General features: G+C 54.3%; 1 protein-coding gene across 6 annotated transcripts in view; it reads left to right on the top strand.

The window, feature by feature from the left end:
- Positions 1 to 4,718: 4,718 nt before the first annotated feature.
- The window catches only part of PDE2A (phosphodiesterase 2A), a 93,674-nt gene continuing 72,648 nt past the window's right edge, over positions 4,719 to 25,744 (top strand). For 2 of the 6 annotated variants that reach the window (XM_067750229.1, XM_067750232.1), the window contains exon 1: positions 4,721 to 7,456. In XM_067750229.1, the coding sequence (XP_067606330.1) occupies positions 7,386 to 7,456 (71 nt within the window). In that variant the 5' untranslated portion in view covers positions 4,721 to 7,385. Of the gene's footprint in view, positions 7,457 to 9,290; positions 11,455 to 25,744 lie in introns of those variants that run through there. The other 4 variants (XM_067750226.1, XM_067750228.1, XM_067750227.1 and 1 more) reach the window with 4 other exon arrangements.

Here is a 25,744-nt window from a genome sequence, read left to right as displayed (position 1 = left end):
TTATCACCCTGGAGACACAGTGGCACAGGCACACACATGCCACACACACACTCATGCCCTGCACACACGTGGTGCCTGCATACTTTCTCCTGAACTTACACACACACACACACACACACACACACGCTGCACGTGTATGAACGCCCCTGCACACAAAGCTCTCTAGGAAAATTGCCCCCCTCCCTCCCGCTCCTCCACTCTGTCCTCCCACCACCACCCACCTCAAAACACTGAGACCGAAGAGATGGGCTGGATGGTGCCTCCCACCACTTGTCAGCTTGGGAGGCCCTTCCCCCTCCGTGACTACAGTGTGTTCTTCCCCACCACCCCGCCCTTCCGCCTTCTGCGTCTCCCCAGCTCTCCCTACCCTTCCCTCCTCTCTGCCACTCCTCTGCACTCCTGCATGTCTCTCCCTGCACCGCAGTCACTCTGTCCTCTCTGGGTCACTCTTTTGACCCTCTGAGGTGGAAGCTGTCCTTCCTCCCTGCCCTCCCTCCTGAGGGGCACAGGATGGGGACCTCACAGGCACTGATGGAGACAGAGGGACAGGCCAGGGGGGCCCAGGGCCTGAGCCTCCTCAGCTTCTGTCACTTCCAGTCCCTCCTCCTGGGTGAAGGGAGGGCTGTGTGCCTAACACCATGGAGACCAGCGTCATGGCAACAAAGCCCGGTGGGCACAGCCTTCCTCCTCCGGGGGCCCCCAGAACCCCCTAGGAGGAGCTGCCAAGAGGCCCTGAGGAGGTGGGCCTTGTGCTGGGCCTGGTGCCCAGCACTGGCTGCCGTGCCCGCCTCCAGCTCATACCACCCCCAGATCACCCCCATCCTGACCAGCTCTCCTGCAGCTTCCACTACCACAGGTCACTAATCCCAGTGGGGTAAAATCTTTTTGCAAACACGAACTCCAGAGCTGGGGACCCTGAGGGCTCATTTATAGACTGAGGGCCAGAGAGGGCAGGGGTTTGCCCAGGGGCACGCAGCATGTCTGGCCGAGCTCCTGACCCTTAGATCTCAGTTCTCTCCTCTGGCCTCCCACCTTCCACTCAGATCAGCTGTCAGTGGGGCGAAGAGGTCAGTTCAGCCACCTGGGAGGTCTCCAGCCAGTCCTTAGTGTTGGCAGTAATGACGATGCAAATGATGGTCCTGATAAGCCCTTACAGAGGCACCCACCACCTGCTGGGCTAAGGCTTTGCATGTGTCGTTTTGTTTAATCCTTGTAACAAACCCTATAAAAAAGTTACTTTTTGTTCTCATTTTATCCCTGAAGAAACTGAGGCATAGACTTGCCAGTGTCAAGTGACTAGTAAATGGTAGAGCTGGAACAGGAACACAGGTCTTCCCCAGCCAGCGCGGAAAAGCCAAGGCTTTATGCATGGTTCCCCTCCCAGCAGGCACTCTTCTAAATCAGTGACAAACTGTGTTTTCCGTTCTGTCTTTCCTTCTGGAGAGAGTTCCTGGGGAAAGATCTGGGGCTCAGTCTAGGTCTGGCCTTAGGGTTTCGAGAAGTCAGGAGGTTTCTTTTCTAAGGTGATGGAGAGGGAACAGCATGTTTAGTCCTAGGGAAAACCTCCCTTGCAGTCCGGCAGTGCATAAACTAGTTCGCAATCTCCACGTTCTTTCAGAGTCCTGTCTAAACCCAGGCTGGAGCCTCAGGATGGAGGGAGAAGATCCTCCCTCCTGGGCCCAGACGCAACTTCTCTCTCGACCTTGATGGAGTCACGTTGCAGCTTCTTCCCTGCTGGCTTATGTAATCATTCAAATATAGCAGCTGCCTTTATCCCACTGAGTCGCACCCCCTCCTGCCCCCCCACTCAGGTGCAGGGAGTGACGAGGGGGAAGAGGTAGATTAGGGCTGAGTGGGTGGCTCGGGGCCTCCTGGTAAGGAGGATGCTAGTGTGCTGGATTGGAGGGTGGTGGAGGTGAGGGAGCTGGGCCAGGGCGGCAAGGAGGGTAAAACCTTTCCCAGAGTTGGAAGCCACAGAGTCACTCCTTTTCTGACCTGCCCCTGCTGAAATTACACATTCCTGGGGATCCCTTCCCAGGGTTACAAGCTGTATCTGCAGATTTCCCTCCCAGACCTCTGTCCAGCTGGAGGAGGAGAGGTGAAAGATTACAAGAGGAGGAGCTAGTCCAGTGGGGCAGTGACCAGCAGTCCTTGGTCATAGGCCCAGCCCTGCCCTTTACTCACTGTGCGACCTGGGTGTGTTTCTGCCCTCTCTCACCTGTTCCCCCATCTGTACAATGAGGGATTGGACTCTACTGGCTCTAGCACCTTATGCTGCCTGATCCGTATCCCAGGAGATGACCTCGACCTTGGGCAGAAGGCACTTCCAAGTGTCTGGTCCAGCCCCATCCTAGGCTGACATCCCTCTCCTCTCATCTGTGCCCACCCTAAGTCTGCCAATCTTCCTGGGCCAGTTCAGCACTCCCACCCCATCCATGGGGCAGTGTAGGTAGAATGATAGGATTCTGAGCTGAGGGGCTGCCTCTCCCCTCCCTGAACTTGCTGTCTGTTCCACCACTTCACCCCCCTGCCCAGCAGGAACGGGGAGCTCACTGCCCCCACCTGAGGTCACCCCTTCCCTCATAGGGCAGCTTTGGCCAATCCTGGAACCTGAAGTAGGCCCACGATGAATGCCTCAGCTCTCAGTTTCTGCATCCCCAAAGCCACCTTCCTGAGATGTGGAAGAAGCCATTCTGGAGGCAGTGGTGACCTTTTGTTCCTTTCAGCAAAGGCCTTGTCACCCATGGTGTGGTGGGGTCTGTGCTTAATGTGGAAATACAGGGAAGTATGCCAGGCCCCTGCCAAGGACATGGTGCTCCTCTAGCCATTGTCCTTGGAGCCACAGTTGGCAGCTTCTGGCTGAGGAGGGGAAGGAGACGCACTGTGGGATGGTTCCCTCTGATGCTTTCCCCCACCTCCCTGCTGGGATCTTGCTGCCAAGACCCAGATGTAGACATCCTGGCGCCCAGCCAGAGGGAGTCACCCAGGAGTTTTCGGGCCAACCCTCCGTGAAACCGGTGTTCTGCCAATAACCAGCCTTCCCCCTGGAGAGCAGTGGGGTGTTTCATGCTCCACAGCCTCAGTCTTTTCCCTACAGGGGAGGAGAATTCCCACAGCAGATCGGTGAGGCCTGCACCAGCTGTGTCCTCACATCCACCTGCAGCCTCTTACTGAGGGCTTGCTCCAATGTGTCCTGGACTGAGCTCTGAAGTGCCCCATCTCATTTCCACGCTCACCTGTGTCTCCTTCTTACTTTCCTACCTCAACATTTCTTACTTGTATCTGGTGAGGCTGCCCAAAGGCTGGGGTCTGGAGCTGAGGTGAATAGGACTTCGGCCCGTCCTTGAGGAAAATGTGATCCAGTAGGAGAAAGGAGATGGACCTGAGCAGGGGGATGAGGTGTTGGGACAGGTGGCAAGTTAGGGAGGGGAGAGACAGCCAGGCATGCTCCGCCCAGAATCCAGTTACCCCTCCTGCCTACCCTGTCCCTGGTGGGTGGGGGCAGGTGTGTGTTGAATTGGCCTAGGAAGGCTGGGCCAGGATTTGGGATGGGCAGAGAAAAGGAAGACAGAGGGAAGTCAACCTAGGAAGGGAAACAGACTATATACCAAGTCAAGGAGGAGGAAAGGACTAGCATGTGCTTAGGGACTAGACCCTGCGCCACCTGGAGCAGAGGGTGGAGAGGTCAGCCAGGGTCGATCATGAGAAACCTCAAATGCCAGGCTGAGGAGCTTGGCCTTTATCCTGAGAGCACTGGGAACCAAGCAAAGGTTTTGAGGAGGAGTTAACATGACCAGCTAGATGTCTTAGAAAGTCAGTGCTAGAGGCAGGATGGAGATGGAATAAAGGGATTGTGTTGGAGTAGGGGGCTGGAGAATGGGAGTAGGGAGTAGGGGGAAGGGGGAAGTATGGAGTAGGGAAGGGGGGAAGTATGCTGGGGCTCAGCACAAGGAGGGAGTGGATAAATGTGAGGGAATTACAGAGGGAGAATTGACAGGCCTTGATGACAGATTTGACAGAGGAAGTGAAGGAGAGCGAAGAGTCAGGGCAACTTTGAAGTTTCCAGATTGGGGATTAGACGTTTGCTGATGCCTTTGATAAAGACAAAAGATGTGTTGATGTTGAATATTTGAGTGTGAGGGGCTTGTGAGATGTTCCCAGAGGATATGTTGAGGAGGTAGCCTGTACTGGACATCTGGAGCTCCAGAGAGAGGGCTGGCCCACAGGGGGCACTCGGGAGTTGGGGTGTTGGGGGAGCGCTCCATGCTCCGTGGGGGTGGGGTGGATAATGAGGGGAAGCAGGGTCCGGTCCTCCAGTGAGGAGGCAAAAATAGGAAGAATCAGTGAGGGAGACAAAGGAGCAGCCGTCTGGAAGGGGCGAGTGAAACAGCCGCCTGGGAGGGGCCGGGGAGGACAACGAGAAGAAGACGCCTTCTTTGGCAGTGAGGAGGTAGCTGGAGCCTGCGGTCCTCGCGAGGCGGTGGGCGCGGAGCGGAGGCCGGATCCCAGAGGCTGCATCCTCCCGTCGCTTTTGGCAGCCACCCGCCTCCCAGGAACATCCTGCTTCCCACCAGCTCCCCAACAAGCAAAAAAATGATGTCTGCTGGCCGGCTGCGGGGCAGTGGGCCAGGGCGTGTGAACGCGGTGCAAGCTGGTCAGCACCCTGGAGAGCGGCCGGGGGCGGGGCCTGCGGTGGGGCGGGGCTTCGCCGTAATCTCACGGGGCCTTTGATTCCTGCACTGGCTGGTTTTGCAGGCCGGTTCGAGGTGGAGGAGTGAAGAGCAGGCCTGGACAGTCTCAGGCCTTCTCTCTTTTCGGCACCTGCCCCCTCCCGACACTGCCTTGCAGGAACCCTACCCCAGCATTTGGGGCTGTTAACTCCCTTGGCGCCATCAATTCAGTCTCTTTAGGGGAGGGAAGGGGAGAGTGCACTATGTACCAGGAACTTTACGGACATTACCCAAACCTCACAACTCTTTGAGTTTGGAGTTTGTCACCCATCTTTCAGATGAGAACACTAAATTGAAGTTCAGAGAGGTGAAATAACTTGCCCAGAGCACATGGCAGAGCTGGGATTTGAACTTATACCTGCCTGGCTCTAAGTCCTGGAGTGCGCATAGTCCTGGATCTTGCACCTCATTCCTACAGACTCCTTACTTCCGGGGCAACTGTAGAGGCTGGTGTGGCAGTGGGGTGGGCAGGAGGCCCTACCTCCCCGCCTGACTTGCTTGAGCATAATCCTGGGAGATTTTTGAAGATGAGACCTCTACCATCATTTCCAGAGCAGGAGAGGAGAAAGAAGGCTGAGAGGCAAGTAAGGCCTCAATGCACCTGCTCCCCTCCACACCCAGGAGGCACCCTCCTTTGAATCCTCTGACCCAGCTTCTGACCGCCAGGCTCCTCAGGGCATGAAAGGGAGCTGTGAAAGGCCAAAACTGGACGTGGTCCAGGGCCTTGGCTTTCTGAGCCCGTAGAATGCCTTCCTAGCTAGCAGGCATGGAGGGGCAAGGTCCTAGGCATGGGCCAGGTTGAGGAAACAGTTTGCCCAGAGCTTTCAGAGATCTAAAATTCCACCTTCTGAGGCCACAGTGGGAAGCAAAGCCTCCCTCACATTTTCTTTCCTAACGCTTCCTAAGTCACAGACAACTGCTTTCTGTAGCCCTCGGCCTGGGCAGGCCTCCTGCACAAGCTCGGTCATTCCTGTCCACCCCCATCCCTGGACGCACCCACACCCCTCAGCAGGGTCAGGTTTCCACTCAGCCTCGTGGGCTTTTCTGCCTGGAGCTCGGTGTGTGCGGCAGCGGTTACTCCCCGTCACAGCTCAGAGAGCTGGGGTTACTGGTGAGGGTTATGTGTAGCTCCTCTATCCTGGAATACACCCCCTTTTCCTGGGGCCCCCTCTTTGCCTTAAAAAACCCAGCTGATATCCTCTCTTCTGGAAATGCTTGCCAACCACTGGGCTCCCTCTGGGCACCACAGACCCTGTGCTCCCCTCTGTCACACAGCAAGTACCCCCTTCCCCTTGCCTGGGTGCTGTTCCCAGGCAAGGCACCGTTGAGTCATATCTGATGAAGTTGGCCAGTGGTAGGTGTTCCTGAATGAATGATTGAATGAATGAGGAAGTTAGTGGTGGAACCAGGACTTGAACCCCCATCTCCTGCCTCCAGGTGTGGAGCTTTCTCTCCTCTGTCCAACAGGAGCTTTGCTGAGGCAGTTCCCTACCTGTCCCATTGCCTAAAATGCCCCTATTCCATTAGGTTAACGCTTCCTCCTCAGGAGTCAGGAGTCTGTCTGCCCTCAGGGACATGGCAGAGGTGAAGCAGGCCCTCCCCTATGCCTATAGTCTGTGGACAGTGAAGCCATGTGGGGCATGCTGTGGCCTGGGTGCCACAACTCCTAGTAGAATTCCATGCTCATGCATCAGCTCCCACAGTGTCCGAGCTAAATAGAGCCCCCAAGAGGTGGACTCTGTGATGAGGCTTTGAGTCCAAAGACCATCAGCAAAAGCCCCCTGAGCCTCCTGTGTACCCAGCTCCATGCTGAGGATGCACCCTAGGACATGATACAATCCCAGCAAGGGAAGTCAGAGAATCCAGTTCTGCCAGGAAGCCCTGTGGCCCTTCCATACTTGAGGAGGGCATGGGGGTGTCGCCTTGCCCTGAGGGTCTGGGTTCTGTCTACCTGCCCCTCATACCTAGATCCCATCCTAGCTCACAAGCATTGAAAATGCCTCAAAATCCCTTATCCTCACATTTCTCTCTCTGGGATCCTCCATCAGCTTTCTCTCTCTCTCTCTCTCTCTCTCTCTCTCTCTCTCTCTCTCTCTCTCTCTCTCTCTCTCTCTCTCTCTCCATTTCCATGTCTTTTTCCCCCCCGTCTTTGTTCCTCTGTGTGTGTGTTTTCCCTATAACTCTGATCTTTTGTATTTCCAACTTGATCTCTATGGGGCTTTGATCCCTCGCTCCTCTCCTTCATGTGTTTCTCTACCCCTTCCTGTCTCTGTTTCTCTCAGTCTCTCCCTCTGTGTGTGAGTCTTTCTTTTCCTCTCTCCCAGCCAGAGCCTCCATCTACCCCTCCCTCCCTCTCTCCCTCTGTCTGGGCCTCTCTGTTCCTCCTCCCTCCTCCCTCCCCTTTCTGCATTACCAGACCTGCTCCAGCCTCCTCCCAGAGTAAGCCTAGCGGCAGAGGCAGTGGCAGCCAGAGAAGCAGGAGCAGCCAGGGCAGCAGGGCTGGATTGGGGTGTTGAGTCCCGGCTGAGCCGGGGACAGGCCGCTGCTCTCGGTCCCCGTGCCTGCTGGGCCAGGCGCCCTGCCTGGAACCCCAGGCAGGGTGGACAGGGCGAGGTGCCACTTTAGTCTGGCTGGGGAGGCAGATGATGAGGAGCGATGGGGCAGGCATGCGGCCACTCCATCCTCTGCAGGAGCCAGCAGTACCCGGCAGCGCGACCGGCTGAGCCGTGAGTACTGTCGAGGGGCTGGGGTCCGGGTGAGTGGCTGCAGGAGGAGCCACGGACAGGGTCCTGGGAGTCCCTCCAGGGGGCTGGGGTTGGCGTAGAGCTGAGCCACGTGGTTGGATCGATCCTGCTCCAGGGCACCCTGTTGCTGGACTATAGCATAGAGGGGGGTCTCTGTGCAGGGCGGGGTTGCCTGACATCAACCTAGGGCGTGTTGGGGCTGGGGTCCCATAGAAGGGGATGGTGGCTACGGGAGGGCTTGATAATGAATGTGAACCATCCCTTCAGGGGCTGGGGGTGGGGGAGGTGTGTGTGTGTGTGTGTGTGTGTAGAGAGAGAGAGAGAACATGAATTATGAATGAGTGGCCCTGGAGCAGGAGAGGGTCTGGGGCAACTGCTCTCCATGGAATGAGGATTGGGATTCAGAGCTGGCAATTTAGGCAACTTTGTCCCCGAAGCCCCTGTCCCAGAGAGAGTCATGGGGCTGGCTGGGATGTGGCTCCTGTGCACCAGCCTCGTGAGCACCCACATGCAGCGAGATGCACGTGCAGGTGAGTGGAGGGGGCTTCTGTGGAGATGCCCTTCCACCATCTGAGGGCTGCCGAGGTAGCAGGCAAGTGACATGTGTCTCCAAGTCAGTGGCGGTGCAGGTCTATGCCAGGCTATGTGTGTGTGTGTGCGTGTGTGCATACATGTGGTGGGTACAAGGGACATGTGGGGTGTAGAGGAGCATGTAGAGTTCTGGGGTCCTTGGTGGTTGGATGTGCAGCAGCCTGTCAGGGTGTGTGAGCATCCCGGTGTGACTCTCAGAGTTTTTGTGAGAGTATGTGTGCAGAGGTGTGTGTGTGTATGCATGTGTGTGTGTTTGAATTTGTATATTGGCATGCATGTTAATGTGTGCTGTGTCTGCAAAATAGAGTGACTCAATATTGAGCATGTTGTCTGATTCCATGTGTATTCATGTTGGTGTGTGTTTGTTAGTGTGTGAATATTAATACTACCGTGTGTGTGTGTGTGTGTGTGTGTATACGTGAGTGTCTGTATTAGCATGTGTTCCAGTGTGGGTGTGTGATCATGGTGCTAGTGTGCATGAGTGTGTATGTTGGTGCTTGTGTGGCTGGTGTGTGTGTGTGTGTCTATGTGTTCATCTGAGTGTGTGTGAGTGGCTCTTTCCTTCCCCTGGTGGTTGAGGACACAGCTGGGACACTGGCCCACCGAGGCCGGGTGGGGGTGGATGAATGTGTGACCACCTCCATGAGCTCAGGACAATTCATTCTACACCCTGTGGGGAGATCCAGAAAAGAAATAGGCAATAATGGCTCTGCTCTCTGGGGCCTCCTAAGCTTCCTAACATAAAATAGCTTGAAAATAATTAAGCAGTAAAGACCAAGATCAAGCTAAGAGGTGGGGGTGGGGCGTGGCCACAGAATGAGCAGAGGCCCTGGGCTGGGATGGGGTATGTGCCTGGAGCAATGAGGAAGCTGGAGGGGTAGGCAGGAAACGCATTGTGTGGGGCTTTGAACTCCAGGCTTCTTGGGCTTTATCCTGAGGGCCCTGGGGAGTCCAGAAGGGTTTTGTGCAACAGAGGGACATGATCAGATTTGGGATTTAGAAAGCTGCCTCAATGGCACTGTCAAGGTTAAACTGGAAGGGAAGGGTGGGAGCCAGGAGGCCAGTGTGGAGGCTAAACCAGTGTGGGTATCAGTGAGGTCTGGGGCCACGTGGGCCAAGGGGCAGATGAGACCAGGGCTTTCTGAAGGGAGAGGTTGGAGGGCTTGGGAAAGAGGATGGGGAAGGGGAGCATGGGAGTGGCTCAGGCTTGGGCCAGGGTTGGGGGGGGGTGCAGTGGCGTGACCTCAGAGGGTCCAGATGTGGGGAAGGAAAAGCTCTTGGAAGGCTCAGACATGGAAGGTAGTGAAGGGACCCTGGTAGAGTTTCTAGCCAGGGTGCAGAGGGTCTGAGACTGTGGAGCCATCTCTTCCCAGACAGGGAAACCAAAGCTGTGGCATTGTTGCTCTCCTCCAGCTGCGAGGCTCGTGCTGAGTCTCAATCCTCTTCCCTTCGGGCCTGCACAGGCCCTCTTGGTTGCCTGAGCTGGATGGCTCCATGAGGGTTAACTGCCTTTATGCTCCTGCACCCCCCAGCTCCCCCTGCCCACCAAACAGCTCCTGGCTCTGTTCCTGCTTCCCACTCCAGCCTCTTGTCCCTGGGGATTACTGATGGCTTGGCTGGGATCTGGCCAAATGGGGGAGGCAGAACTCCCAGCAATACCTCCCTTCAGTCTTAATGGACTGGGGGTCTCACCCTCAGCTACGCTGCTGTCACGTCCAGCCTGCACTCCTCAGGCTTCTGCTGCTTCGGCCTCTCCAATGTACCCACTCAGTGTGCTTCCATTCCTGCATCTGATCATTCATTCGTTGATTCCTTTACTCAACAGAGATCCCCCAATGCCTGTTTGGTGCCCGCTGGCTTGGCCTCTGAAGACACAGAGAGGACCCTGACTCAGATCCTGCTCTCAGGGAGTGCCCAGTCTGATGAGGAAGGCAGCAGTGGCAACGCAGTGGAGAGTGCTGGGCAGAGAGAAGCTGTGGGAGTGGGGGCCTGCACCAAGCCAGGGCTGCCCAAGAAGAGACATTTGAGCTGGATCTTGAGGGATGGATAAGAATTGCCCAGGCAGGGAAGGGCAGAGGAAAAAGCCTGTAAAAGTGGGTAGATGTGAGAAAGCACAGTGTGTTCAAGGGGCAAAGAGAGTTTGGGTTGGCAGGAGTGAGAAGGGAGTTGAGAAGAGGAAGAGAGGCAGAAGGGGCCAGATTCTGTAGGGTCTCAGGAGCAAGGCTAAGGGGCTTGTAGGGGCTTGGATTTTCCTCATAAAATTAGGGAGCTAGGGAAAGGCTTCTGCATAGGAAACCTCCCCTAGGAAGCCCTCCCTTGGTTCCCCATTCCCTCTGATCCCATCACCCACCCTGAAGTCTTTCTCCCTGATGGTACAGGGTCAGGAATGCAGCCCCGATTCAGCCTTCCCCTGTGATGTCCCCTGTGTGTGAGCTCCTTACCCAGCCAGCCAAGGAGTTCCTCAAAGGCAGGAGCCACCTCCTTGTGCTTCCCCACCCCACTCACAGCACAGGGCTGGGCACCAAGGCTCAGTCAGTGCAGCCTCCAAGGCAGAGAGGACATGAAGAGCGTCTGGGCCACCTTCTAGCAGTTACTTCACTCCTCTCTACAGCTTGGCCGCAGATCTATCCAGCCCTGCTTACATACTCCCAGGGGAAGCATGCTCATCCCTTCCCTCTTGGGCAGCCCTTCCCTTGTAGGCCCAGCTACTCCAGGCTGCCTGGCCTTGTGTCATTTCTCCATCCTGGGTCACTGTCCTTCTTCCCAAGCAGGGCCAGGCTGGGGCATAGTGGTTCAGTAGTGCTATGAGAGATCAGTGGCCTTTATTCCAACTACAGATGGTAAAACAGATTGAGCAGTCCCTGCGCCCTCTCCAAAAATAAAGATAAAGAAGCAGGCATGGCCAGAGTAGGGAATGGGGATAGACAATGAGGAGGACGTCCTACCGGCACAGAGGGCCTATGGAATCTCCTGGCTTCACAAGAGCGGGATGTGGGCATGAGGGGAAGTTTCCCAGGACAGGAGGGGGAGTTGGAGGCAGAGACACTATTAGCCCCACCCCTCCTGCAGGTGAGTGATGTCATCCAGGGAGAGGGGGACTGGAGGGGCTCAGATAGACAGGGGAGGGGCCTCAGGATTCCTTCCTTCCTTCTTTCAGCAGCCATTCAATGGATTGCTGCCCTACCAAACGTGGCAGCTCTTCAGGGAGAGGGACAGAGCCAGTGACCGCTTGGAGGGAAGCCTGTGGTCTTTCCTACCTCTGCCAGTGTCAGACAAAGGAATTTAGGAGGAGGGGCCTTGGGGCTGGCCTTAAAAGGAAGAGTCACTTCTCCCGGCAGAACTGAGAGACAGCTCCAGGAAGAGGGAATGCCACATAAAAAGGCCTTGAGGTGAGCACAAACATGGTTTTATTTATGTGAGGACTGTTAAGAGTTCAAAGTGGCCTAAGTGTGAAGTTCAAGGGTGGGGGAAGGACTGGGCAGAGCTGGAGTAGGAGAGGAGTGAAGGGATTGAGGTTAGAGCAGAGTAAGCGCTTTCTGCCATCAAGGTGTCCCCCAACAGCTTTGACATGTAGGCCTGGTACAGATTCTTGGGCCTGCTGAGGGTCTCCTCATTGTTTGAGAATGGGGTGTTCAGTGAACAAACAGAGACTCTGGAAATGAGGGAGAGGCAGGGGCTGAAGAAAGTGGGCCCCTTCCAGAAAGTGGCATGCAAATGAATGCAAAGTAATATGCAAATAAACCAGCTTGGGCTTGGCAGCTTTGGCTGGGAGGAGGAAACGTCACCCCCTTCCATGCTGGCCTCCCACCCGCTCTGCCGCAGCCCCCAGGACAGCCGGAGCAGCCTTGTCTGCTGCTTTGAGCACCTCAGTTTGTCAGAGCCACAAGATTGTGGCCTCCAGGACAGGGGCTACAGGCACCCTGAGCAACCCCATCCTCTCGGGAAGTAGATGTATTTAGTAACAGATATTTTCAACACATTTATCTCCCACTGTTCAGCTGCCCATTCCCTGGGAGAGGCCAGGTCCCCAGGGATGTGACCCACTTCTTTTAAGTCCCTGAAGTCACCCTTCTCACTGCCTTCCCTGAAAAACAGGAGGCAACTGGGGCTTGGTGCAGCAGAAAGGATTTAAATCAGACAACTGGGAGGACTTCCCCACAGTGTAGTTGCTGAGCTATGAGAACCCTGTGTCTTCTGGGCTCTCACTCTTGAGATGGCTACCCTGGGTTCAGAGGAAGCTTTGAAAATAGAATAGAGAAGGTAGCAGACAGACATAGGTTCCAGTTTCAGCAACTTTACTCTGTATGGTCCTGGTCAACTTAATTAACTTCTCTGAGTCCCATGTGGATAATGGAGTGGGAATAATAATACTTTCCTGGCAGGATAACTGAAGGATCTGGAAGTGGAGCGCTTAGCGCCAGGCATGCAGCAGGTGCTCATAAAGATTCGCTGCTGCCATTATGAACCACCCACACTCACCTACCCTTTTAGAAAGATTCAGTGGGGGGCTGGAGGGGGAGAGACCAGAGCTAGTGAGCCCAGAAGCTGTCATCCCGTGGGAGAGACAAAGAGGTCTGAAATGGAGCAGTGGTGGTGGGAATGGTGAGAAGTGTGGGTGTTCCGTGGGAGGGGCCGAGGGGCCTCAGAGACATGTGACCACCTCCCTGGGCTGCCCTGTCTGGTCTGAGACTAATCCCCAGGGAAAACAGTGGAGGAAAGGGCCTGATGAGGGCGTAGGTCTGTGGCCGCGCCCATGGCAGTCTATGAGTCATTCTGGGAGTTGTAGTTTCCAGTGAATTTGCAGTGAGTACATTTTGTACTGCCACCTTGGATCCAAATCCACACCCTGCTGCTGAGGCTGGTGGGGCAGGCCCTGGTGAATGTTGGAATATTCGAGGCCCAAAGGTGAAGCAGCCTCCACCCCTTCCCTCGGGGATCGCTTAGCCTGATGTGTGTTGGCAGGTGCAGGGATAAAAGGATTAAGCCATAATTATGACTCTTCACACGTTCACACAGAAGTTTACAGCTTCCAGAGTACTGTTTTCACATCTATGATCTCATTTAATCCTCACCACAAACCCCAGAGACTGCTGTCTTCTGGATGAAGAGACAGGATCTGAGAGGGGAAAATAACTTGCCCAGAGGTATCCAGCTAATACCGAGAGAACAGGTCTGTCTGCCCCCCAAAGCTCCTGCCCTTTCCATGGATTATTGTCCCAGATGGCAAAGGCCAGGCCTCGAAGGACAGGCAAGATATGGAAAATTAGACATCTCAGCAAAGGAGCAGCTGAGCAAAGACCTGGCTCAAGAGTAAGAAGCAAGGGCTGGGCTCCTTGGGATATGAGGCTAAGAGATGGACTGGCCAGCCCCAGAGACCTAACTCCAGGCTTTGTTTGGACTTCTTGCTGTGGCCCACTAGGACTTACCCAAGGATTCTGAGCAGAGGCAGGACCTGATTAGAGCTGAGCTTTGGGAGAATTGAGCTTACAGTCCTGGACTGATTGGACTGGAGCAGGGATACCCAAGAGAGCCTGAGACTTCTGAACTCCATTCTTGGTGCTCCCAGAATTTTGCTCCTCTTCTTCCGGCACACTTCTCAACTTCTCCTTCTTCCTCTCCCCCTTCCTCTTCTTCCTCTCCCTTCTACCTATTCTCCTCCACCACAGCCTGAGGAGTGATGACCATGTATCATAGAGCTGTGCTGTAATGCCACATATCTCCAGCAGGGGTGCTGTCACACACAGTCCATTCTAGCCTTCTTTATGTTTGAAAAGGCTGGAAAAGGAGCAGAGATGAAGGGTGGGGAGAGGGCAATCCATTGTTCTCCACTTCCATCGTGCTGGGCATGAGAGGGCCCTGCTGAAATGGCATAGGGAGGAAGTAGGCTGGAGAGACTGGACCCCACACGGCAGGGACAGACACGCTGGAGGGGTTGAACCTGGAAACAAGAAATTTTTCCTCACCGTTCTGGGGCAGGCTTAGATTTGGAAATGGATTTAGACTGACATTGCAGTTGGTGTCTGGATTTCTATTGGATGATGATTTCCTTAATACTTAGATGGGGGCGAGATTGGTTGGTTTCTTTGTGTTTCTGTGTGTGTGTGTGTGAATGTGAACTTCCAGTTGTACATGTGTGTGTATGGGTCTGAGAGGGTGAGAGTGTGTGGATCAGTGTTTGTATAAAAGTGTGGACATATTCATATGTGTGAACATGTGAGTGTCCATTTTTATGCCCGAGTTATTGGTAGATGGTGGCTTGTTTGTATGTGTGCCTGTGTGTAGAGTGTTATGTACATTGTTCTGGTAACGCTGTGTAGATGTATATGTCTGTGTATGTGGGTGAACATGTCCGAGTGGGAGAGCACAGATGAGTGGATGTGTGTGAAGGTACCTGCTCTGCCTGACAGCAAGGCCATGCCCAAGGTATAGCTACTCAACACTTTCTCTCCTGGATAACACCTGCCTAAAGGGAGAGACAAGATGTGCGTGGACTTAGGCTGAAGGGGCTGTCATGTGCGGGGCTGGGCTTCCGCCCGGGGACTCTGGCCCGCTTCTAGTCAGTGAGGGCCCTGGAAGGAACAGATTGTCTCTGTGTCCAGGCTCAGGTGGGGCCAGCCAGGATCCTGGGCCATCAGACTGAGATGCTGGACATGGCTAAGAGGTGTCTAGCTTCCATTCTTCCTGGGAACTCTTAATGGCTGCACCTGTTCCCCACTAGAGAGTTTCAGGGACTCTCAGTCCAGTCTTCTCGTTATATAGATGCAAATATTGAAGTCCCAGAGTGGGGTTAGTGATTAGCACAAGATTTCACAGCAGGATCCAGGGAGGGATGGCAGGGCTTGGAACAGAGAGAGGGGGTATGTCTGGCCTGGAAGGCCTCCCTCCCTCCAGCCTCTGGAGCAGGCAGGGAGCTCAGAGTAGAGGTTCAAGTCTGTGCCATGAGGCCACCTCCTGTACCTGGGCATTACGACTCCTCCCAGGCCTCAGACGCCACCTTTGAAGTTTCTACCAGAGCCTCTGCTTGCTGTGAGACTCCTCCAAGGAACCTGTGAAGTCTGTCATTCTGTGGAACATGGAGACTCGATGCAGAAGAGTCCAGCAGTGGGGTGGAACCAGGGAGGGGCCTCCTCTAGAAGCCTCAATGTCCTTATCTTTGTATCAGATGTCTTCGTAGGTTTCTGTTGTTCTAACATTCAAGGCTTTCCCTAAAATCTCTTCTTGGTCTCCTAGTACTGAGACTTTGCTGGGATCTGGGGGAGTCCTGGAGGCCCAGCTTGGCTCAGTGTGAGGGGGCCAGGGTAGCCCCATAGGGAAGGGGCTGCCCTGGGAAAGAAGGATGAGCTTCCTGTCCATGGGGTAGGGAGGTGAGAGCAGGGGCTGGGCAGCCTGGTTAGGGACGTGGGAGATGAGACTCCTGCCTAGCAGGGAAGTTGGTGGCAAACTCTCTGAAGTTTGTTAATCTGTAGCTGCCATGGAGGGACCAGAGATCATGCCTCTGCCCATTCTGTAAGAGGAGGTTTGAGCCCCAGAGTGCTCCCCCTGGCGGCCTGGGCAGTGGGAAGGTGTGAGGTTAGACCATCCAGCTGGAAGCAGGGAGATCCCCCTCCTAGGGGGAACTGGAGAAAAATTTGTCTTCCTGGAGATTTGGGATTGGAGGCAGGGGGCTGGATGTGAGGACATTCTGGTGGAGGTAGGAGTGGGATGGGTAGGACTGGCCAACTCTGCGGTGGTTTTGCTGGTTCAGCACTGGCGAGGAGGGAGCAGACAGACAGACAGACACACAGCTTCCTTTGTGCTGAGTCGTTGGGAGTCTATTGTGGGAGGCCCCTGGCTGGGGGCTCAGACATTGGCTCTGGGTGGAGCAGGGATGGAGGCTTCCTGGTGCTGGGGGCTGGGCGGGAATTAGGGTAGCAGAGGAGAGGAGCAGGCAGCCCAGTATTGCATCCTTCCAAAACCAGAGAATTCTAAGTTATCTTTTCTTTTTTTATAAATTTATTTGTTTATTTATTTTTGGCTGCATTGGGTCTTTTTTGCGGTGTGCAGGCTTCTCATTGCGGTGGCTTCTCTTGCTGCAGAGCACGGGCTCTAGGTGCGTGGGCTTCAGTAGTTGTAGCACGTGGGCTCAGTAGTTGTGGCACATGGGCTTAGTTGCTCCGCGGCAAGTGGGATCTTCTCTTACCAGGGCTTGAACCTGTGTCCCCTGCATTGGCAGGCTGATTCTTAACCGCTGTGCCACCAGGGAAGTCCCCAAGTTATCTTAAAACTTCAAGTGGAGTGGGGTTTAGGGGCTAGATGGAGAGAACAGTGTTTACAGAGTGCCCTTTATGCAGTTGTCCCTCGGTATCTGGGTCCCTCTGTGGACACCAAGCTCTGAGAATGCACAAGTCCCTTATTTAAAATGGCATAGTATTTGCATATAACCTCCATGTACTTTCAATCATCTCTAGATTACTTATAATAACTAATATAATGTAAATGATCTGTAAGTAGTTGTAAATACAATGTAAATGGCAAATTCAAGTTTTGCTTTGTGGACCTTTCTGGAACTTTTTTTTTTTCTCAAATATTTCTGATCCATGGTTGGTTGAATCCATGGACGCAGATTGGAGGGCCAACTGTATGTTCAAATCACCTCCTTCAGTCACCTCAACTAGCCTTCAAGGAGCTAGCCCTATTTTGTAGAGGGGAAACAGATGACACTCAGATGGTTTAAATGAAGGCAGTTTGATGCAGCAACAATTACAGAGGAGGGGTAGGATTAAGGGAACCAACAGGGCATGTGGAGGCACTCAGGACTAGCATCTGAGAGGCCCGAGGAGCAAGGAGAGTGCTCTAGATGCAAGCCGGGTCCCGGATGGGAGCTGCCCTACAGAGCCTGTCAAAGGAGGTGGGGTGGGAGAGGGTGTAAATACCCTGAGCCCTCTCACTTCTCTCTCTGCTTGCCTGCCCTCACTGGCAGAACTGGATTGGAGGCTAGAGGGCAAGGGAGCTTGATGAAGCAGCGTTAGAAGTCATCCTCTGGGGCACAGAGAATGGCAGAAAAGGGTGGAGATTTGGAGGGACAAATGGATGATGGGAAACTGAAGCCCAGAGAGGGTGCCGACTTGCCCAAGGTCACACAGCCAGTAGGTCTCAGAGCTGGAGCCAGAAGTCAAGCCCTGCCTCTGAATACCCACTTTGTCATGTCCAGTGAGGCCTGGTGGGTGTACCCAGTCGTCTGCTGTTGGGTTGGAACTACTTCCTGCCATGACTGCCCGGCAACCTGTCGGGGCCACACTGGGGCTGCTGCAGAATGTCACTCAGGCCATGGTCAACTTCGGGTTTAGGAAGCTCCAAGTGAAGGGTGAGTTAGAGGGGGCAGTGGGGAGGCTGGTGTGGAGACCCAAGTGAGAGGCAAGAAGGCTGCCATCAGGGGTGGCAGAGGACATGTGAGTTGCATCGACAGGTCAGGGGAGGAGTGACAGCGCCCACCCCCCAGCTCACCTGCTTCAGCTATGGCCCTAGTTCCCCAGTGTCTGCCCACCTATGCAGGGATGTGTGACAACTCTAGATCCCCCTCCAGGGGCATTCCTCCCTGCCTCATCCTCCCTGGGGCTTCCACACTCCAGAGCACCCATCCATGGCACCCATAAGCCACCCCCTCAGACCGTGGCCCCCAAGAGCAAAGCTGTGTCACTGCTGCCTCATCTCTTAATAACACTTATGACCTGTCTACTGCCAAGTCTATTTGAAGTCCTCCCTTTTGAGACCTTCATGCTGGAGTTTGATCTCAGTCCTTTTTGCTGTTCAGAGCTTGGGCCTCGGGCCTCCCTGGGGGATGAGTAAGGGAAGTGGCCCCTCCTGGTGCTGGGGCAGTTAGGGGCCTTGGCCAGCCAGCTCATCCCAGTGCCCAGTGGGGACCCACTTTCAGCCTCTGCTGGACCTCAGGCTGCTGACTCATTATCAGTGGTAATTAGTATCTCCAGTGCAACTTTCCACCCCACTAAGTGCTTGACATTCGTTAGGTGCTATTGTGAACGGCTGCATGCCGGCTTTAGCACCCCTGGCCCAGGCTTCTTCTCAGGGACCAAGTGCCCTGGCCACAAAAACACAGCTCCAGGCATGGGAGAAACAAACCCAAACAAAGAGAAAAACAGACACAGAAGCCAACATAAAAGAAGCAGACCACAGCCCACAGACATGGAGAGTCCCACAACACAAATATCAATACACACTGAGAAACAGACACAGGATGAGTCTAAAGATCGACCTAGACACAGAAGAAACAGAATGAGCCCCAGTACCCTTGTGTATAACCCAGGCATACAGACCGCAGACATGCAACACAGATGCGGATTCAGCACATGCATGGTGCACAACCACAGAAACACTCATGCTCATCATAAACACAGAATACCCATCAGGTAGCCATATCGAGCTACCTTGGATTCCCCACGTCTTACCTCTGGACTGTTGCATATGCTGTTCCTTTGGCCTGGAACACCCTTCCTCGACACCCCCTCCCTTTATTGGCTAACTCCTATCATTCAGCAGGTCTTGGTAGTCCTTCCATACTCCCCAACCTCAGAGCTCTCCTGTGCCACATAGCATCACTGCTATGTTTTGCAACCAGTCTTTACAAGTTTGGGGTTGAAGGCTTTTGACCTGTGCCCCGTGAGATGGTGACTGAGTTCTGAGTGGGCGATTAGGGCCGAGAAACTAGGCAGAGACAAACTTTGGGGGGAGTGAGTCAGGAATAGCAGTGAGGAGCCCTGGCTACTCAGGGCCTGAGCAGGCATTTAACTCACTGGCTGGCACAGCTGGATGCCCTCTGCCTCATTTTTTTCAGACTCTGTCTGATTTCTTTTGCATTTCTTCCAGGCTTGTTACCTGACCCAGTTCCCTCCTTCCCGAAGGTGGCTCTGCCTCTTGCCACCTCTCCGAACTCACACACGTTCACTTGCCATCTTTGCTTGGGTGTGCTCCCCTCTACTTCTAAGCCTAGTGAAAAGCTCATTATTGGAGGCCTGGGGTCAGAGGCACGACTTCCGTGCATGGCTTCCTAACCCATGCCACTTAGTGTGGGAAAGGGAGGTGGTAGAGGAGAGTGATTATGAGCCCAAGCCTTCGGGACTGCCTCCTGGTTCAGCTCTCAGCTCCTCCACTTCTCAGCAGCAGGACCTGCGCTTAGTTCTACCACCTTTGTCTCCTCGTCTGTAAAAGGGGGATGATAATGGAGCCCACCTCATTAGGGCTGCTGCGAGGATTAGCCGAGACAAAGCTTGTGATGCGCATGGTGCACGGTTCAGCTCCTTCCCCAGGCCGCGTGAGAGCAGGAGGAGAGCTAATGAGATCAAGTCAAGTGCACCCAGGAGGTGCCTATGGAGTCCTTGCTAATTGGAACTGAATGAAACCAACATCTACAGTGTGAGCACCTACTATGCGCCCTCTGTAGCTGGTTCTCTGCACCTCCCTGCCTCAGTTTCTGCATGGCTGCCAATTTTGCACAGCTGTTATGCGATGGGGATCCAGAAGGTGGGGGTGTGACTGCTTTTTAAAATTTTTTTTACATTTATTTTATTGAGGTATAATTTACATACAAGAAAATCACCAATTTAAAGTATATGATTCAATGAGTTTGGGTAAATCTCTACAGTCATATAACCACCATTTCAATCAAGGAAATCATATTTTTATCATCCCCTGAGACTTCCCTTGTGCCCTTTGCAGTCATTCCCCATTGGAGGTGACTCCTTCTAGGGCTGTGAGAGGTGCTGGGGTTTCCTTGAGCTGACAACCTGGGCACAGAGAGGGGACTGTCTCTGTATGCTGGGCACAGAGAGGGGACTGTCTCTGTATGCTGGGAGACACCAAGGAACGGCTTGCCCTTTCTGAGCCTTGGTTCCCGTGGACTGGTAGGGGCCAAGGGGCAAGAGGCCAGGCAAAAGAAGGGATGCTCAGGCCATAGTATCCTGAGGGTAGGCTCTGGGTCTGAGGGCTGGGTCAGCTGGGAGTGGTGGCCTCAGAAATCTACAGAGTGGGTGACAGAGATTAGGGAGTTGGTGTTCCCCAAAACCTGCCCCTGCATGGATCAGGTGTGCTCTGGGGCCCAGGTGGAAATGGCCATATATTGGTCCAGACTGGAGCAGGGGCTTGTCCAACATGATTCCACTTGTGTCCTTATCTCCACCAGGGGCCATAAACTCCCCTGGGGACTAGCAATTCCCCTAAAAGAAGGGGAGCTCTTTTGTTCCCCAGTCCTAGACCCAAATATTAAAGCAATTATGTAACTAGCAATAAATTACTTAAAGTAATGACTCACTCAGCTTAATTAGAGCACGAGAGGGAGGGATTAAAGTATTTTTAGAGCACGCACCTCACTCCCTCCTGTGGAGGGAGACTTCTGTGCAAGGTAGGGGTGGAGAAAGGGCTGGGAGCTCATGGAAGGACCCCAGGTGTCTGCAAGGGGATGAAAGCTGGTCCTCTGCCCCGCTGAGGTCCCAACAAAGAGAGGGCAAGTCAGAGCTGCAGCAGGAGGTATTCAGGTAAGACTCAAGGAACACTTTCCAGTGGTGCTGATTGGAAAACTGGGACAGGTAAACTAGATTATGAACCCTTTGTGGGCAGGGACTATGTCTGTGACCCCTTCTCCACCTAGGAACAGAATAAGAATGAGATTTGGGGTCAGTCAAGCCTCAGTTTGAATCCCACCTTTACTGGATACTAGCTGTGTGGCCTTGGGCAGTTCCTTTATCACCCTAAGCTTCCATTTCCTTCACTGTAAAATGGGCATAATAATATCCACCTTTGTATATATTGTAAGGATCGAATGGGTTAATGTGACGTGTAAAGCAAACCACAGTACTGACTTTACAGAACCAAAATCTCCAGAAGGGCAGGAATTAGGTCTGTTTTGTTTACTATTGTATCCCAAGCTCCATTCACAGGGCCACGCATAGTAGGTGTTCAATAAATGCTTGTTGAGTGAATGCATGTTAGGTTCATTTCCATTCTCCAGCTCCATATGGGTTCCTTGTTTCAAGGTTTTGTGAATAAAGGAACTAGGTGAGAGGAGGGCAGGGGTATCTCACAGGTGGCATCTGGCCTTTCTCTCCCAGGCTGAGAGGAACAGGTGACTTCCAACAGAAAGAACCGGACTTCCAGGGAAAGGCCTGGGAGGGTTCAGGACCATGGACAGCCCCAGCCTCTGTCTTCCGGTTGCCAGGAGAGTTGCTGGGATGAAAGGGTCTACCGTGTGTGCCCTACACAACCCTGACTGGGAGGAGGAGCCAGCAGTCCAGTCTGACTGGGGAGACCAGAACCTTCGCTCACCATCACTGGGAGTTCAGAGGAGGGGGTATGAGTGCTGTGTGGGGCATCCTGAAAGGCTTCCCAGAGGAGGGGATGGAACTGGCTGGAAGGATTTAGGCAGAGAGAACATCCAGGCATCTGCAAAATGCAGTAATAATTCCGACCCTGAAGGTTTTCTGGGAGGATTAAATGAGTTACTTCTTAGGAATGCCTGCTTGGAGAGGGCGCAACATATGGGTTTACTTCCTTCCACCCCGGTGACATGAGGAGGGATGTTCCCCTGCTCTACTGAGGGCAGCAGGGCCTGGACACTGCTCACAAGCCCTGGGGTGGGGACTTCCTATTCCAGCCTTCACTGACCCCCACCTCTGAGGCTGGACTGAGATGGACAAACAGTAGGTGCACAGGACAGACTGGGGAAAGGTCTGGGCTCCTCCTTCCTACCAGGGCATTGGGAGGCTGAGGGAAGGACACAGCTGGATTGGGCCATTAAAGTTTAATCCCTGACCCTTCCCAAGGCCCACAGCCCCAAGGCTCCTGCCCCAAGTGGTCGCTCTGATCAGTTCTGACCAGCTCTCCTCACACCTCACTGGCTTCCCAGGGCCTGGGTGATGAATTACTGATGACAGCATCGCAGCATCACTATGACGACCAGGCATGTTCTTAGCCTCCGGTCAGAATGCAGCGGCAGAGGCCAGAGACCTCTTTGACTCTGGGCCTTTGTACTGGTGTGTGACAGGGGCCAAAGGGGAGTGGGAGATGGGGCAGGACCAGGCATGGGGGTTCCATCTGGAGTGGACTAGAGTTCATTCAGATTGTCAGATCCAAGGGGACCTTGAGGACAGTTGTATCTCTCTGTCCCTCCTTTCTTATCTCTTTCTTTTCATTCCTCCCTCTCTTCCTCCTTCCTTCCTTCCATGTCCCTAGCCCCTTCCCTGTTGGAGGCCCTGAGCTGCCCACCACCTTCACGCCCTGGGAATGAGGCCCAGCCTGACCCTCACCCTTGGGAGCTCAGAGTGAAATGGGGACATAGACATTTCCTGGTCTAGGCTCCAGAGAAGGTGTGTCAGCCACTGGTGGCTCTGTTGGGGGGGTCTGGCTTAGCTCTGCCAGTGGCTGTGTAAAAGGCTTTGCCGAGTGGGTGATACTTCTTCTAGACCTATTGAGCGAGGAGGGGATTTTCCACTGGAGAGACAGAGGTCCAGGGAATTCCCTGGCTGTCCAGTCTTTAGGGCGCAGTGTTTTTACTGCCGGGACCTGGGTTCAATCCCTGGTCGGGGAACTGAGATTCTGCAAGCCAAAAAAAAAAAGACAGACAGACAGACAGACAAGTCTGGAGGTGAACTGGTGAACCACAAGGCATGAGTCCAGAGGTGAAACCTAAAGAGGGATGAGAGATTGATAAAAGTCCAGGACAGCCTAAGTGTGGGGTCTGCAGTGGGGAGCACAGGAGGAGTGGAGCCTGGGGAAGGACTGGGAAGGAGTGGACACAGTGAGGAGTTTGCAGTTTGTCCCACAGGGTAAGAGGAGCCCCTGAAGAATTTTATTGTTGTTGCTTGTTTAATTTTAGGGATGGGAAAACTGAGGCTCAGAGAGGGAAAGTGACTTGATTAAGCTCGATGAGGTCCTTCGAGACAGACTGAGACTATGGGCTCTGCCAGGGTCCAGCTAGACCCCAGCTAGGACCTCTTGCCCCAGACTTGCTGGCCAGAATTTTTCCAGGTAACCGCTACCTCCAGTGGGTGGGGAGGGCCCATGGGTGACTTTACCCTCAGTTTTAATGAAATTTGCATAGGCAAGGGCTGTGCTTATGGCCCTTCCTGCCTTGGAAGGATTGGGTGTGGGTGGGAAGTTAGTCGGGGAGGGCATCCAGGGAAGGACCTGGGGAAGTCAGGGGCTTGGCTAAGGTCAGCAAGAGATTAGGGTCAGAAATTGAATCAAACTTGGGTCTTTGGGCTGCCAGCCCCGACACAGTGCCACATCCCCTTACTCCACACCCTCAGGGATCCTTGACTGAACTGGGCACTGGTCCAAGAGGTAAGGGCATCTCTGAGCTCCTCACATTCTCCCCAGGGCTCTCCCCGGCCCTCGCGTCTGATATTGGGCCTGCTGAGGCTGGAACTTATCTGGGCAGAGAGAGACATTTGGCCCCATTGTTCTGATGAAGAAATTGAGGTCCCAAGATAATCACTCAGTAACGGGTCAGCTGGGCCCGGCTGCCTGGCCCTTGGCTCGTCTACACGTCCCCTACCTGAAGCTGTCCCTTGCTTCTCTCCGTCCCGCTGTGCAGCATTGCTGGGCCTGCCAGCTTTGATAGATGGCCCCGTGGCTCAGTCTCCCTCCCATTCCTTTCCGGATGCTGGGCCGTTAGCCTCTTAATCACCAGTCCTACCTGGTGGCCGCCAAGCCATCCATCTTTCCTACACAGCCTCTCCCAGCACAGGTGGGTTTTTTGGGGTGCAGCAGTTCTCCCTTCTCTGTGACTGAGCTGAAAGTGTGGCTGCAGACCCACTCTAGGGGAGTCAAGGGTTAGGGAGCAGTTTATGCCCCCTTGCTAGAGTGCCAGAAATCCCCCCTGGACCTTCCAAGGGTACTTACACATGCATACATGTGTATGCATGCGCATACACGCTCACAGTAACAGTATTGAAAGCTTTCATGTATCAAAAACTACTGTATGCGAAGCATTGTGCCAGAGCTCTGCATGTATAATCTGAGTACTATTGGTAACCCCACTGTACAGATAAGGAAACTGAGGCTCAGAGAGGTTAAGTAACTTGCACAGAGCCACATATCCAGAAGATGGAGGAACTGGGATTTGAACCCAGGTCGCATGGCTCGCTTTTGCATTTGCAACTCCTCTCTTCTACTGACTTAGCACATGCACACACCAGCCTCCATGTTGGCCCCTACCTGGACCAGGTTCCTGAGGAAGAGGGAGAGTGCTGGGCTGAGGAAGGGATGAGGGGAGTCACTGCTTATTGTCCAAAGGCGGCCCCCAGACTCTCACCCTGACAGTGACACTGATCAGCCTGGGAGGCTGCATGGAGGAGGCAGCCTCCAGGCAGTAGGAAGAGGTTGAGAGGCAGTCGATCGATCGTCCCTGCAGCGCTGCCTTCCAGGAACTTAGGCCCAGAGGAGTGTGGCACCGTGGGTCAATCATCCGGGCTGTGGCCCAGATTCAGCGTGCGGGGTGTGTGTATGTGGAGTGAGGCTGGTGTGGGTCCCCTGCCCGCCCCTCCCCCTGCTTTCCCTTTCCCCTCCCTCTCACCTTCAGCCTGCTGACCCTACACCTTCCCCTTGCTCTCCCCACTGCCCCCCACCGTGGGCCCTGCAGCTGAGAATGAAACTACCAGTTCCCAGACACCTGTGTGTACCTATTGCTGTGGGGTTACCCTGCCCCAGAGGCTGATCCTGGGGTGGGTGCTGTGAGGTCGGGGGAGGGCAGGCAGGGAGGCCAGGGGTCAGGAGCTGCAGGAGGTAGAGGCGAGCCTTCAGAGACCTCAAGGGACAATTTAATGAGATAATGAATGTAGAGTGCTTCTTATCACCAGGGCACGCAGTAGGCGCTTAGTCTTTGCTGGTTCCTCCCTCAGGAGTCTGGAGAGAATGAGGCTGATGGGGGCAGATGGGGCGCCTCTGAGGGCACACGAGCTCCCAGAGTAGCTGCCAGGTGCCACTGACAGTGTTAACAATCACAGGAAAAATTAGCTCTGAGGGAGAGAGAGATTAGTACCTGACAGGTGACAGAGTCTAGCCGAGCACTATCATCTTTCTGACATGGGGAGGGGGACAGCTGGTGCTGGGAGGAGTGGTGGCCAGAGCAGGGCTTGGGACCCTCCCCACATTCCTACTGGGAAGTACCCCTGAACAGGCCTAGATAGCGCCCCCTTCCTGGAGCAGCTGCTTCCACCCTGGCAGAGGGGCTTCCGCCAGGCCCTCCAACTTTCACTGACCCCGGGAGACCTGGGTTCAAGTCTTGGTTCAGGCACCTGCTGGCTGGTAGTGGTTAGGGCAGTCGCTTTCCTGTCTTCTCATTTGTAACAGGTTACAGTGAGGATTAAATGACATGTTCCCTGTCCAGTTGCAGCCATTTCCCTGCCCCCAAGGGGTCATGCCCTTCTGAGTTCCCCAGAGCCTGTCTTCCCTAGTTGCAGCCCTGAGAGGGAGAGCTGTGAGCCATCTCTCCACTGGATGCTGTCCGCTCCATCCTTGGGTCCCCACTGCCCTGACACAGGGCCTGTTGTTGAGGAAGAAGGAAGTAAAGGGGGTTCCATATTAGGCTCTGTCGTCTTCTCAGTCACTCTGGTAGGGGGGCGAGTGTGCCTGTCTGTACTGATGGTGCCTCCACAGGTAACGAAGGCCTAGTCTGACTCGGATGGGGGTGGA

The sequence above is a fragment of the Pseudorca crassidens genome, chromosome 9 (assembly GCF_039906515.1).
Source record: "Pseudorca crassidens isolate mPseCra1 chromosome 9, mPseCra1.hap1, whole genome shotgun sequence".
Classification (NCBI taxonomy): domain Eukaryota; kingdom Metazoa; phylum Chordata; class Mammalia; order Artiodactyla; family Delphinidae; genus Pseudorca; species Pseudorca crassidens.
This window is presented reverse-complemented; position numbering and strand designations above follow the sequence as displayed.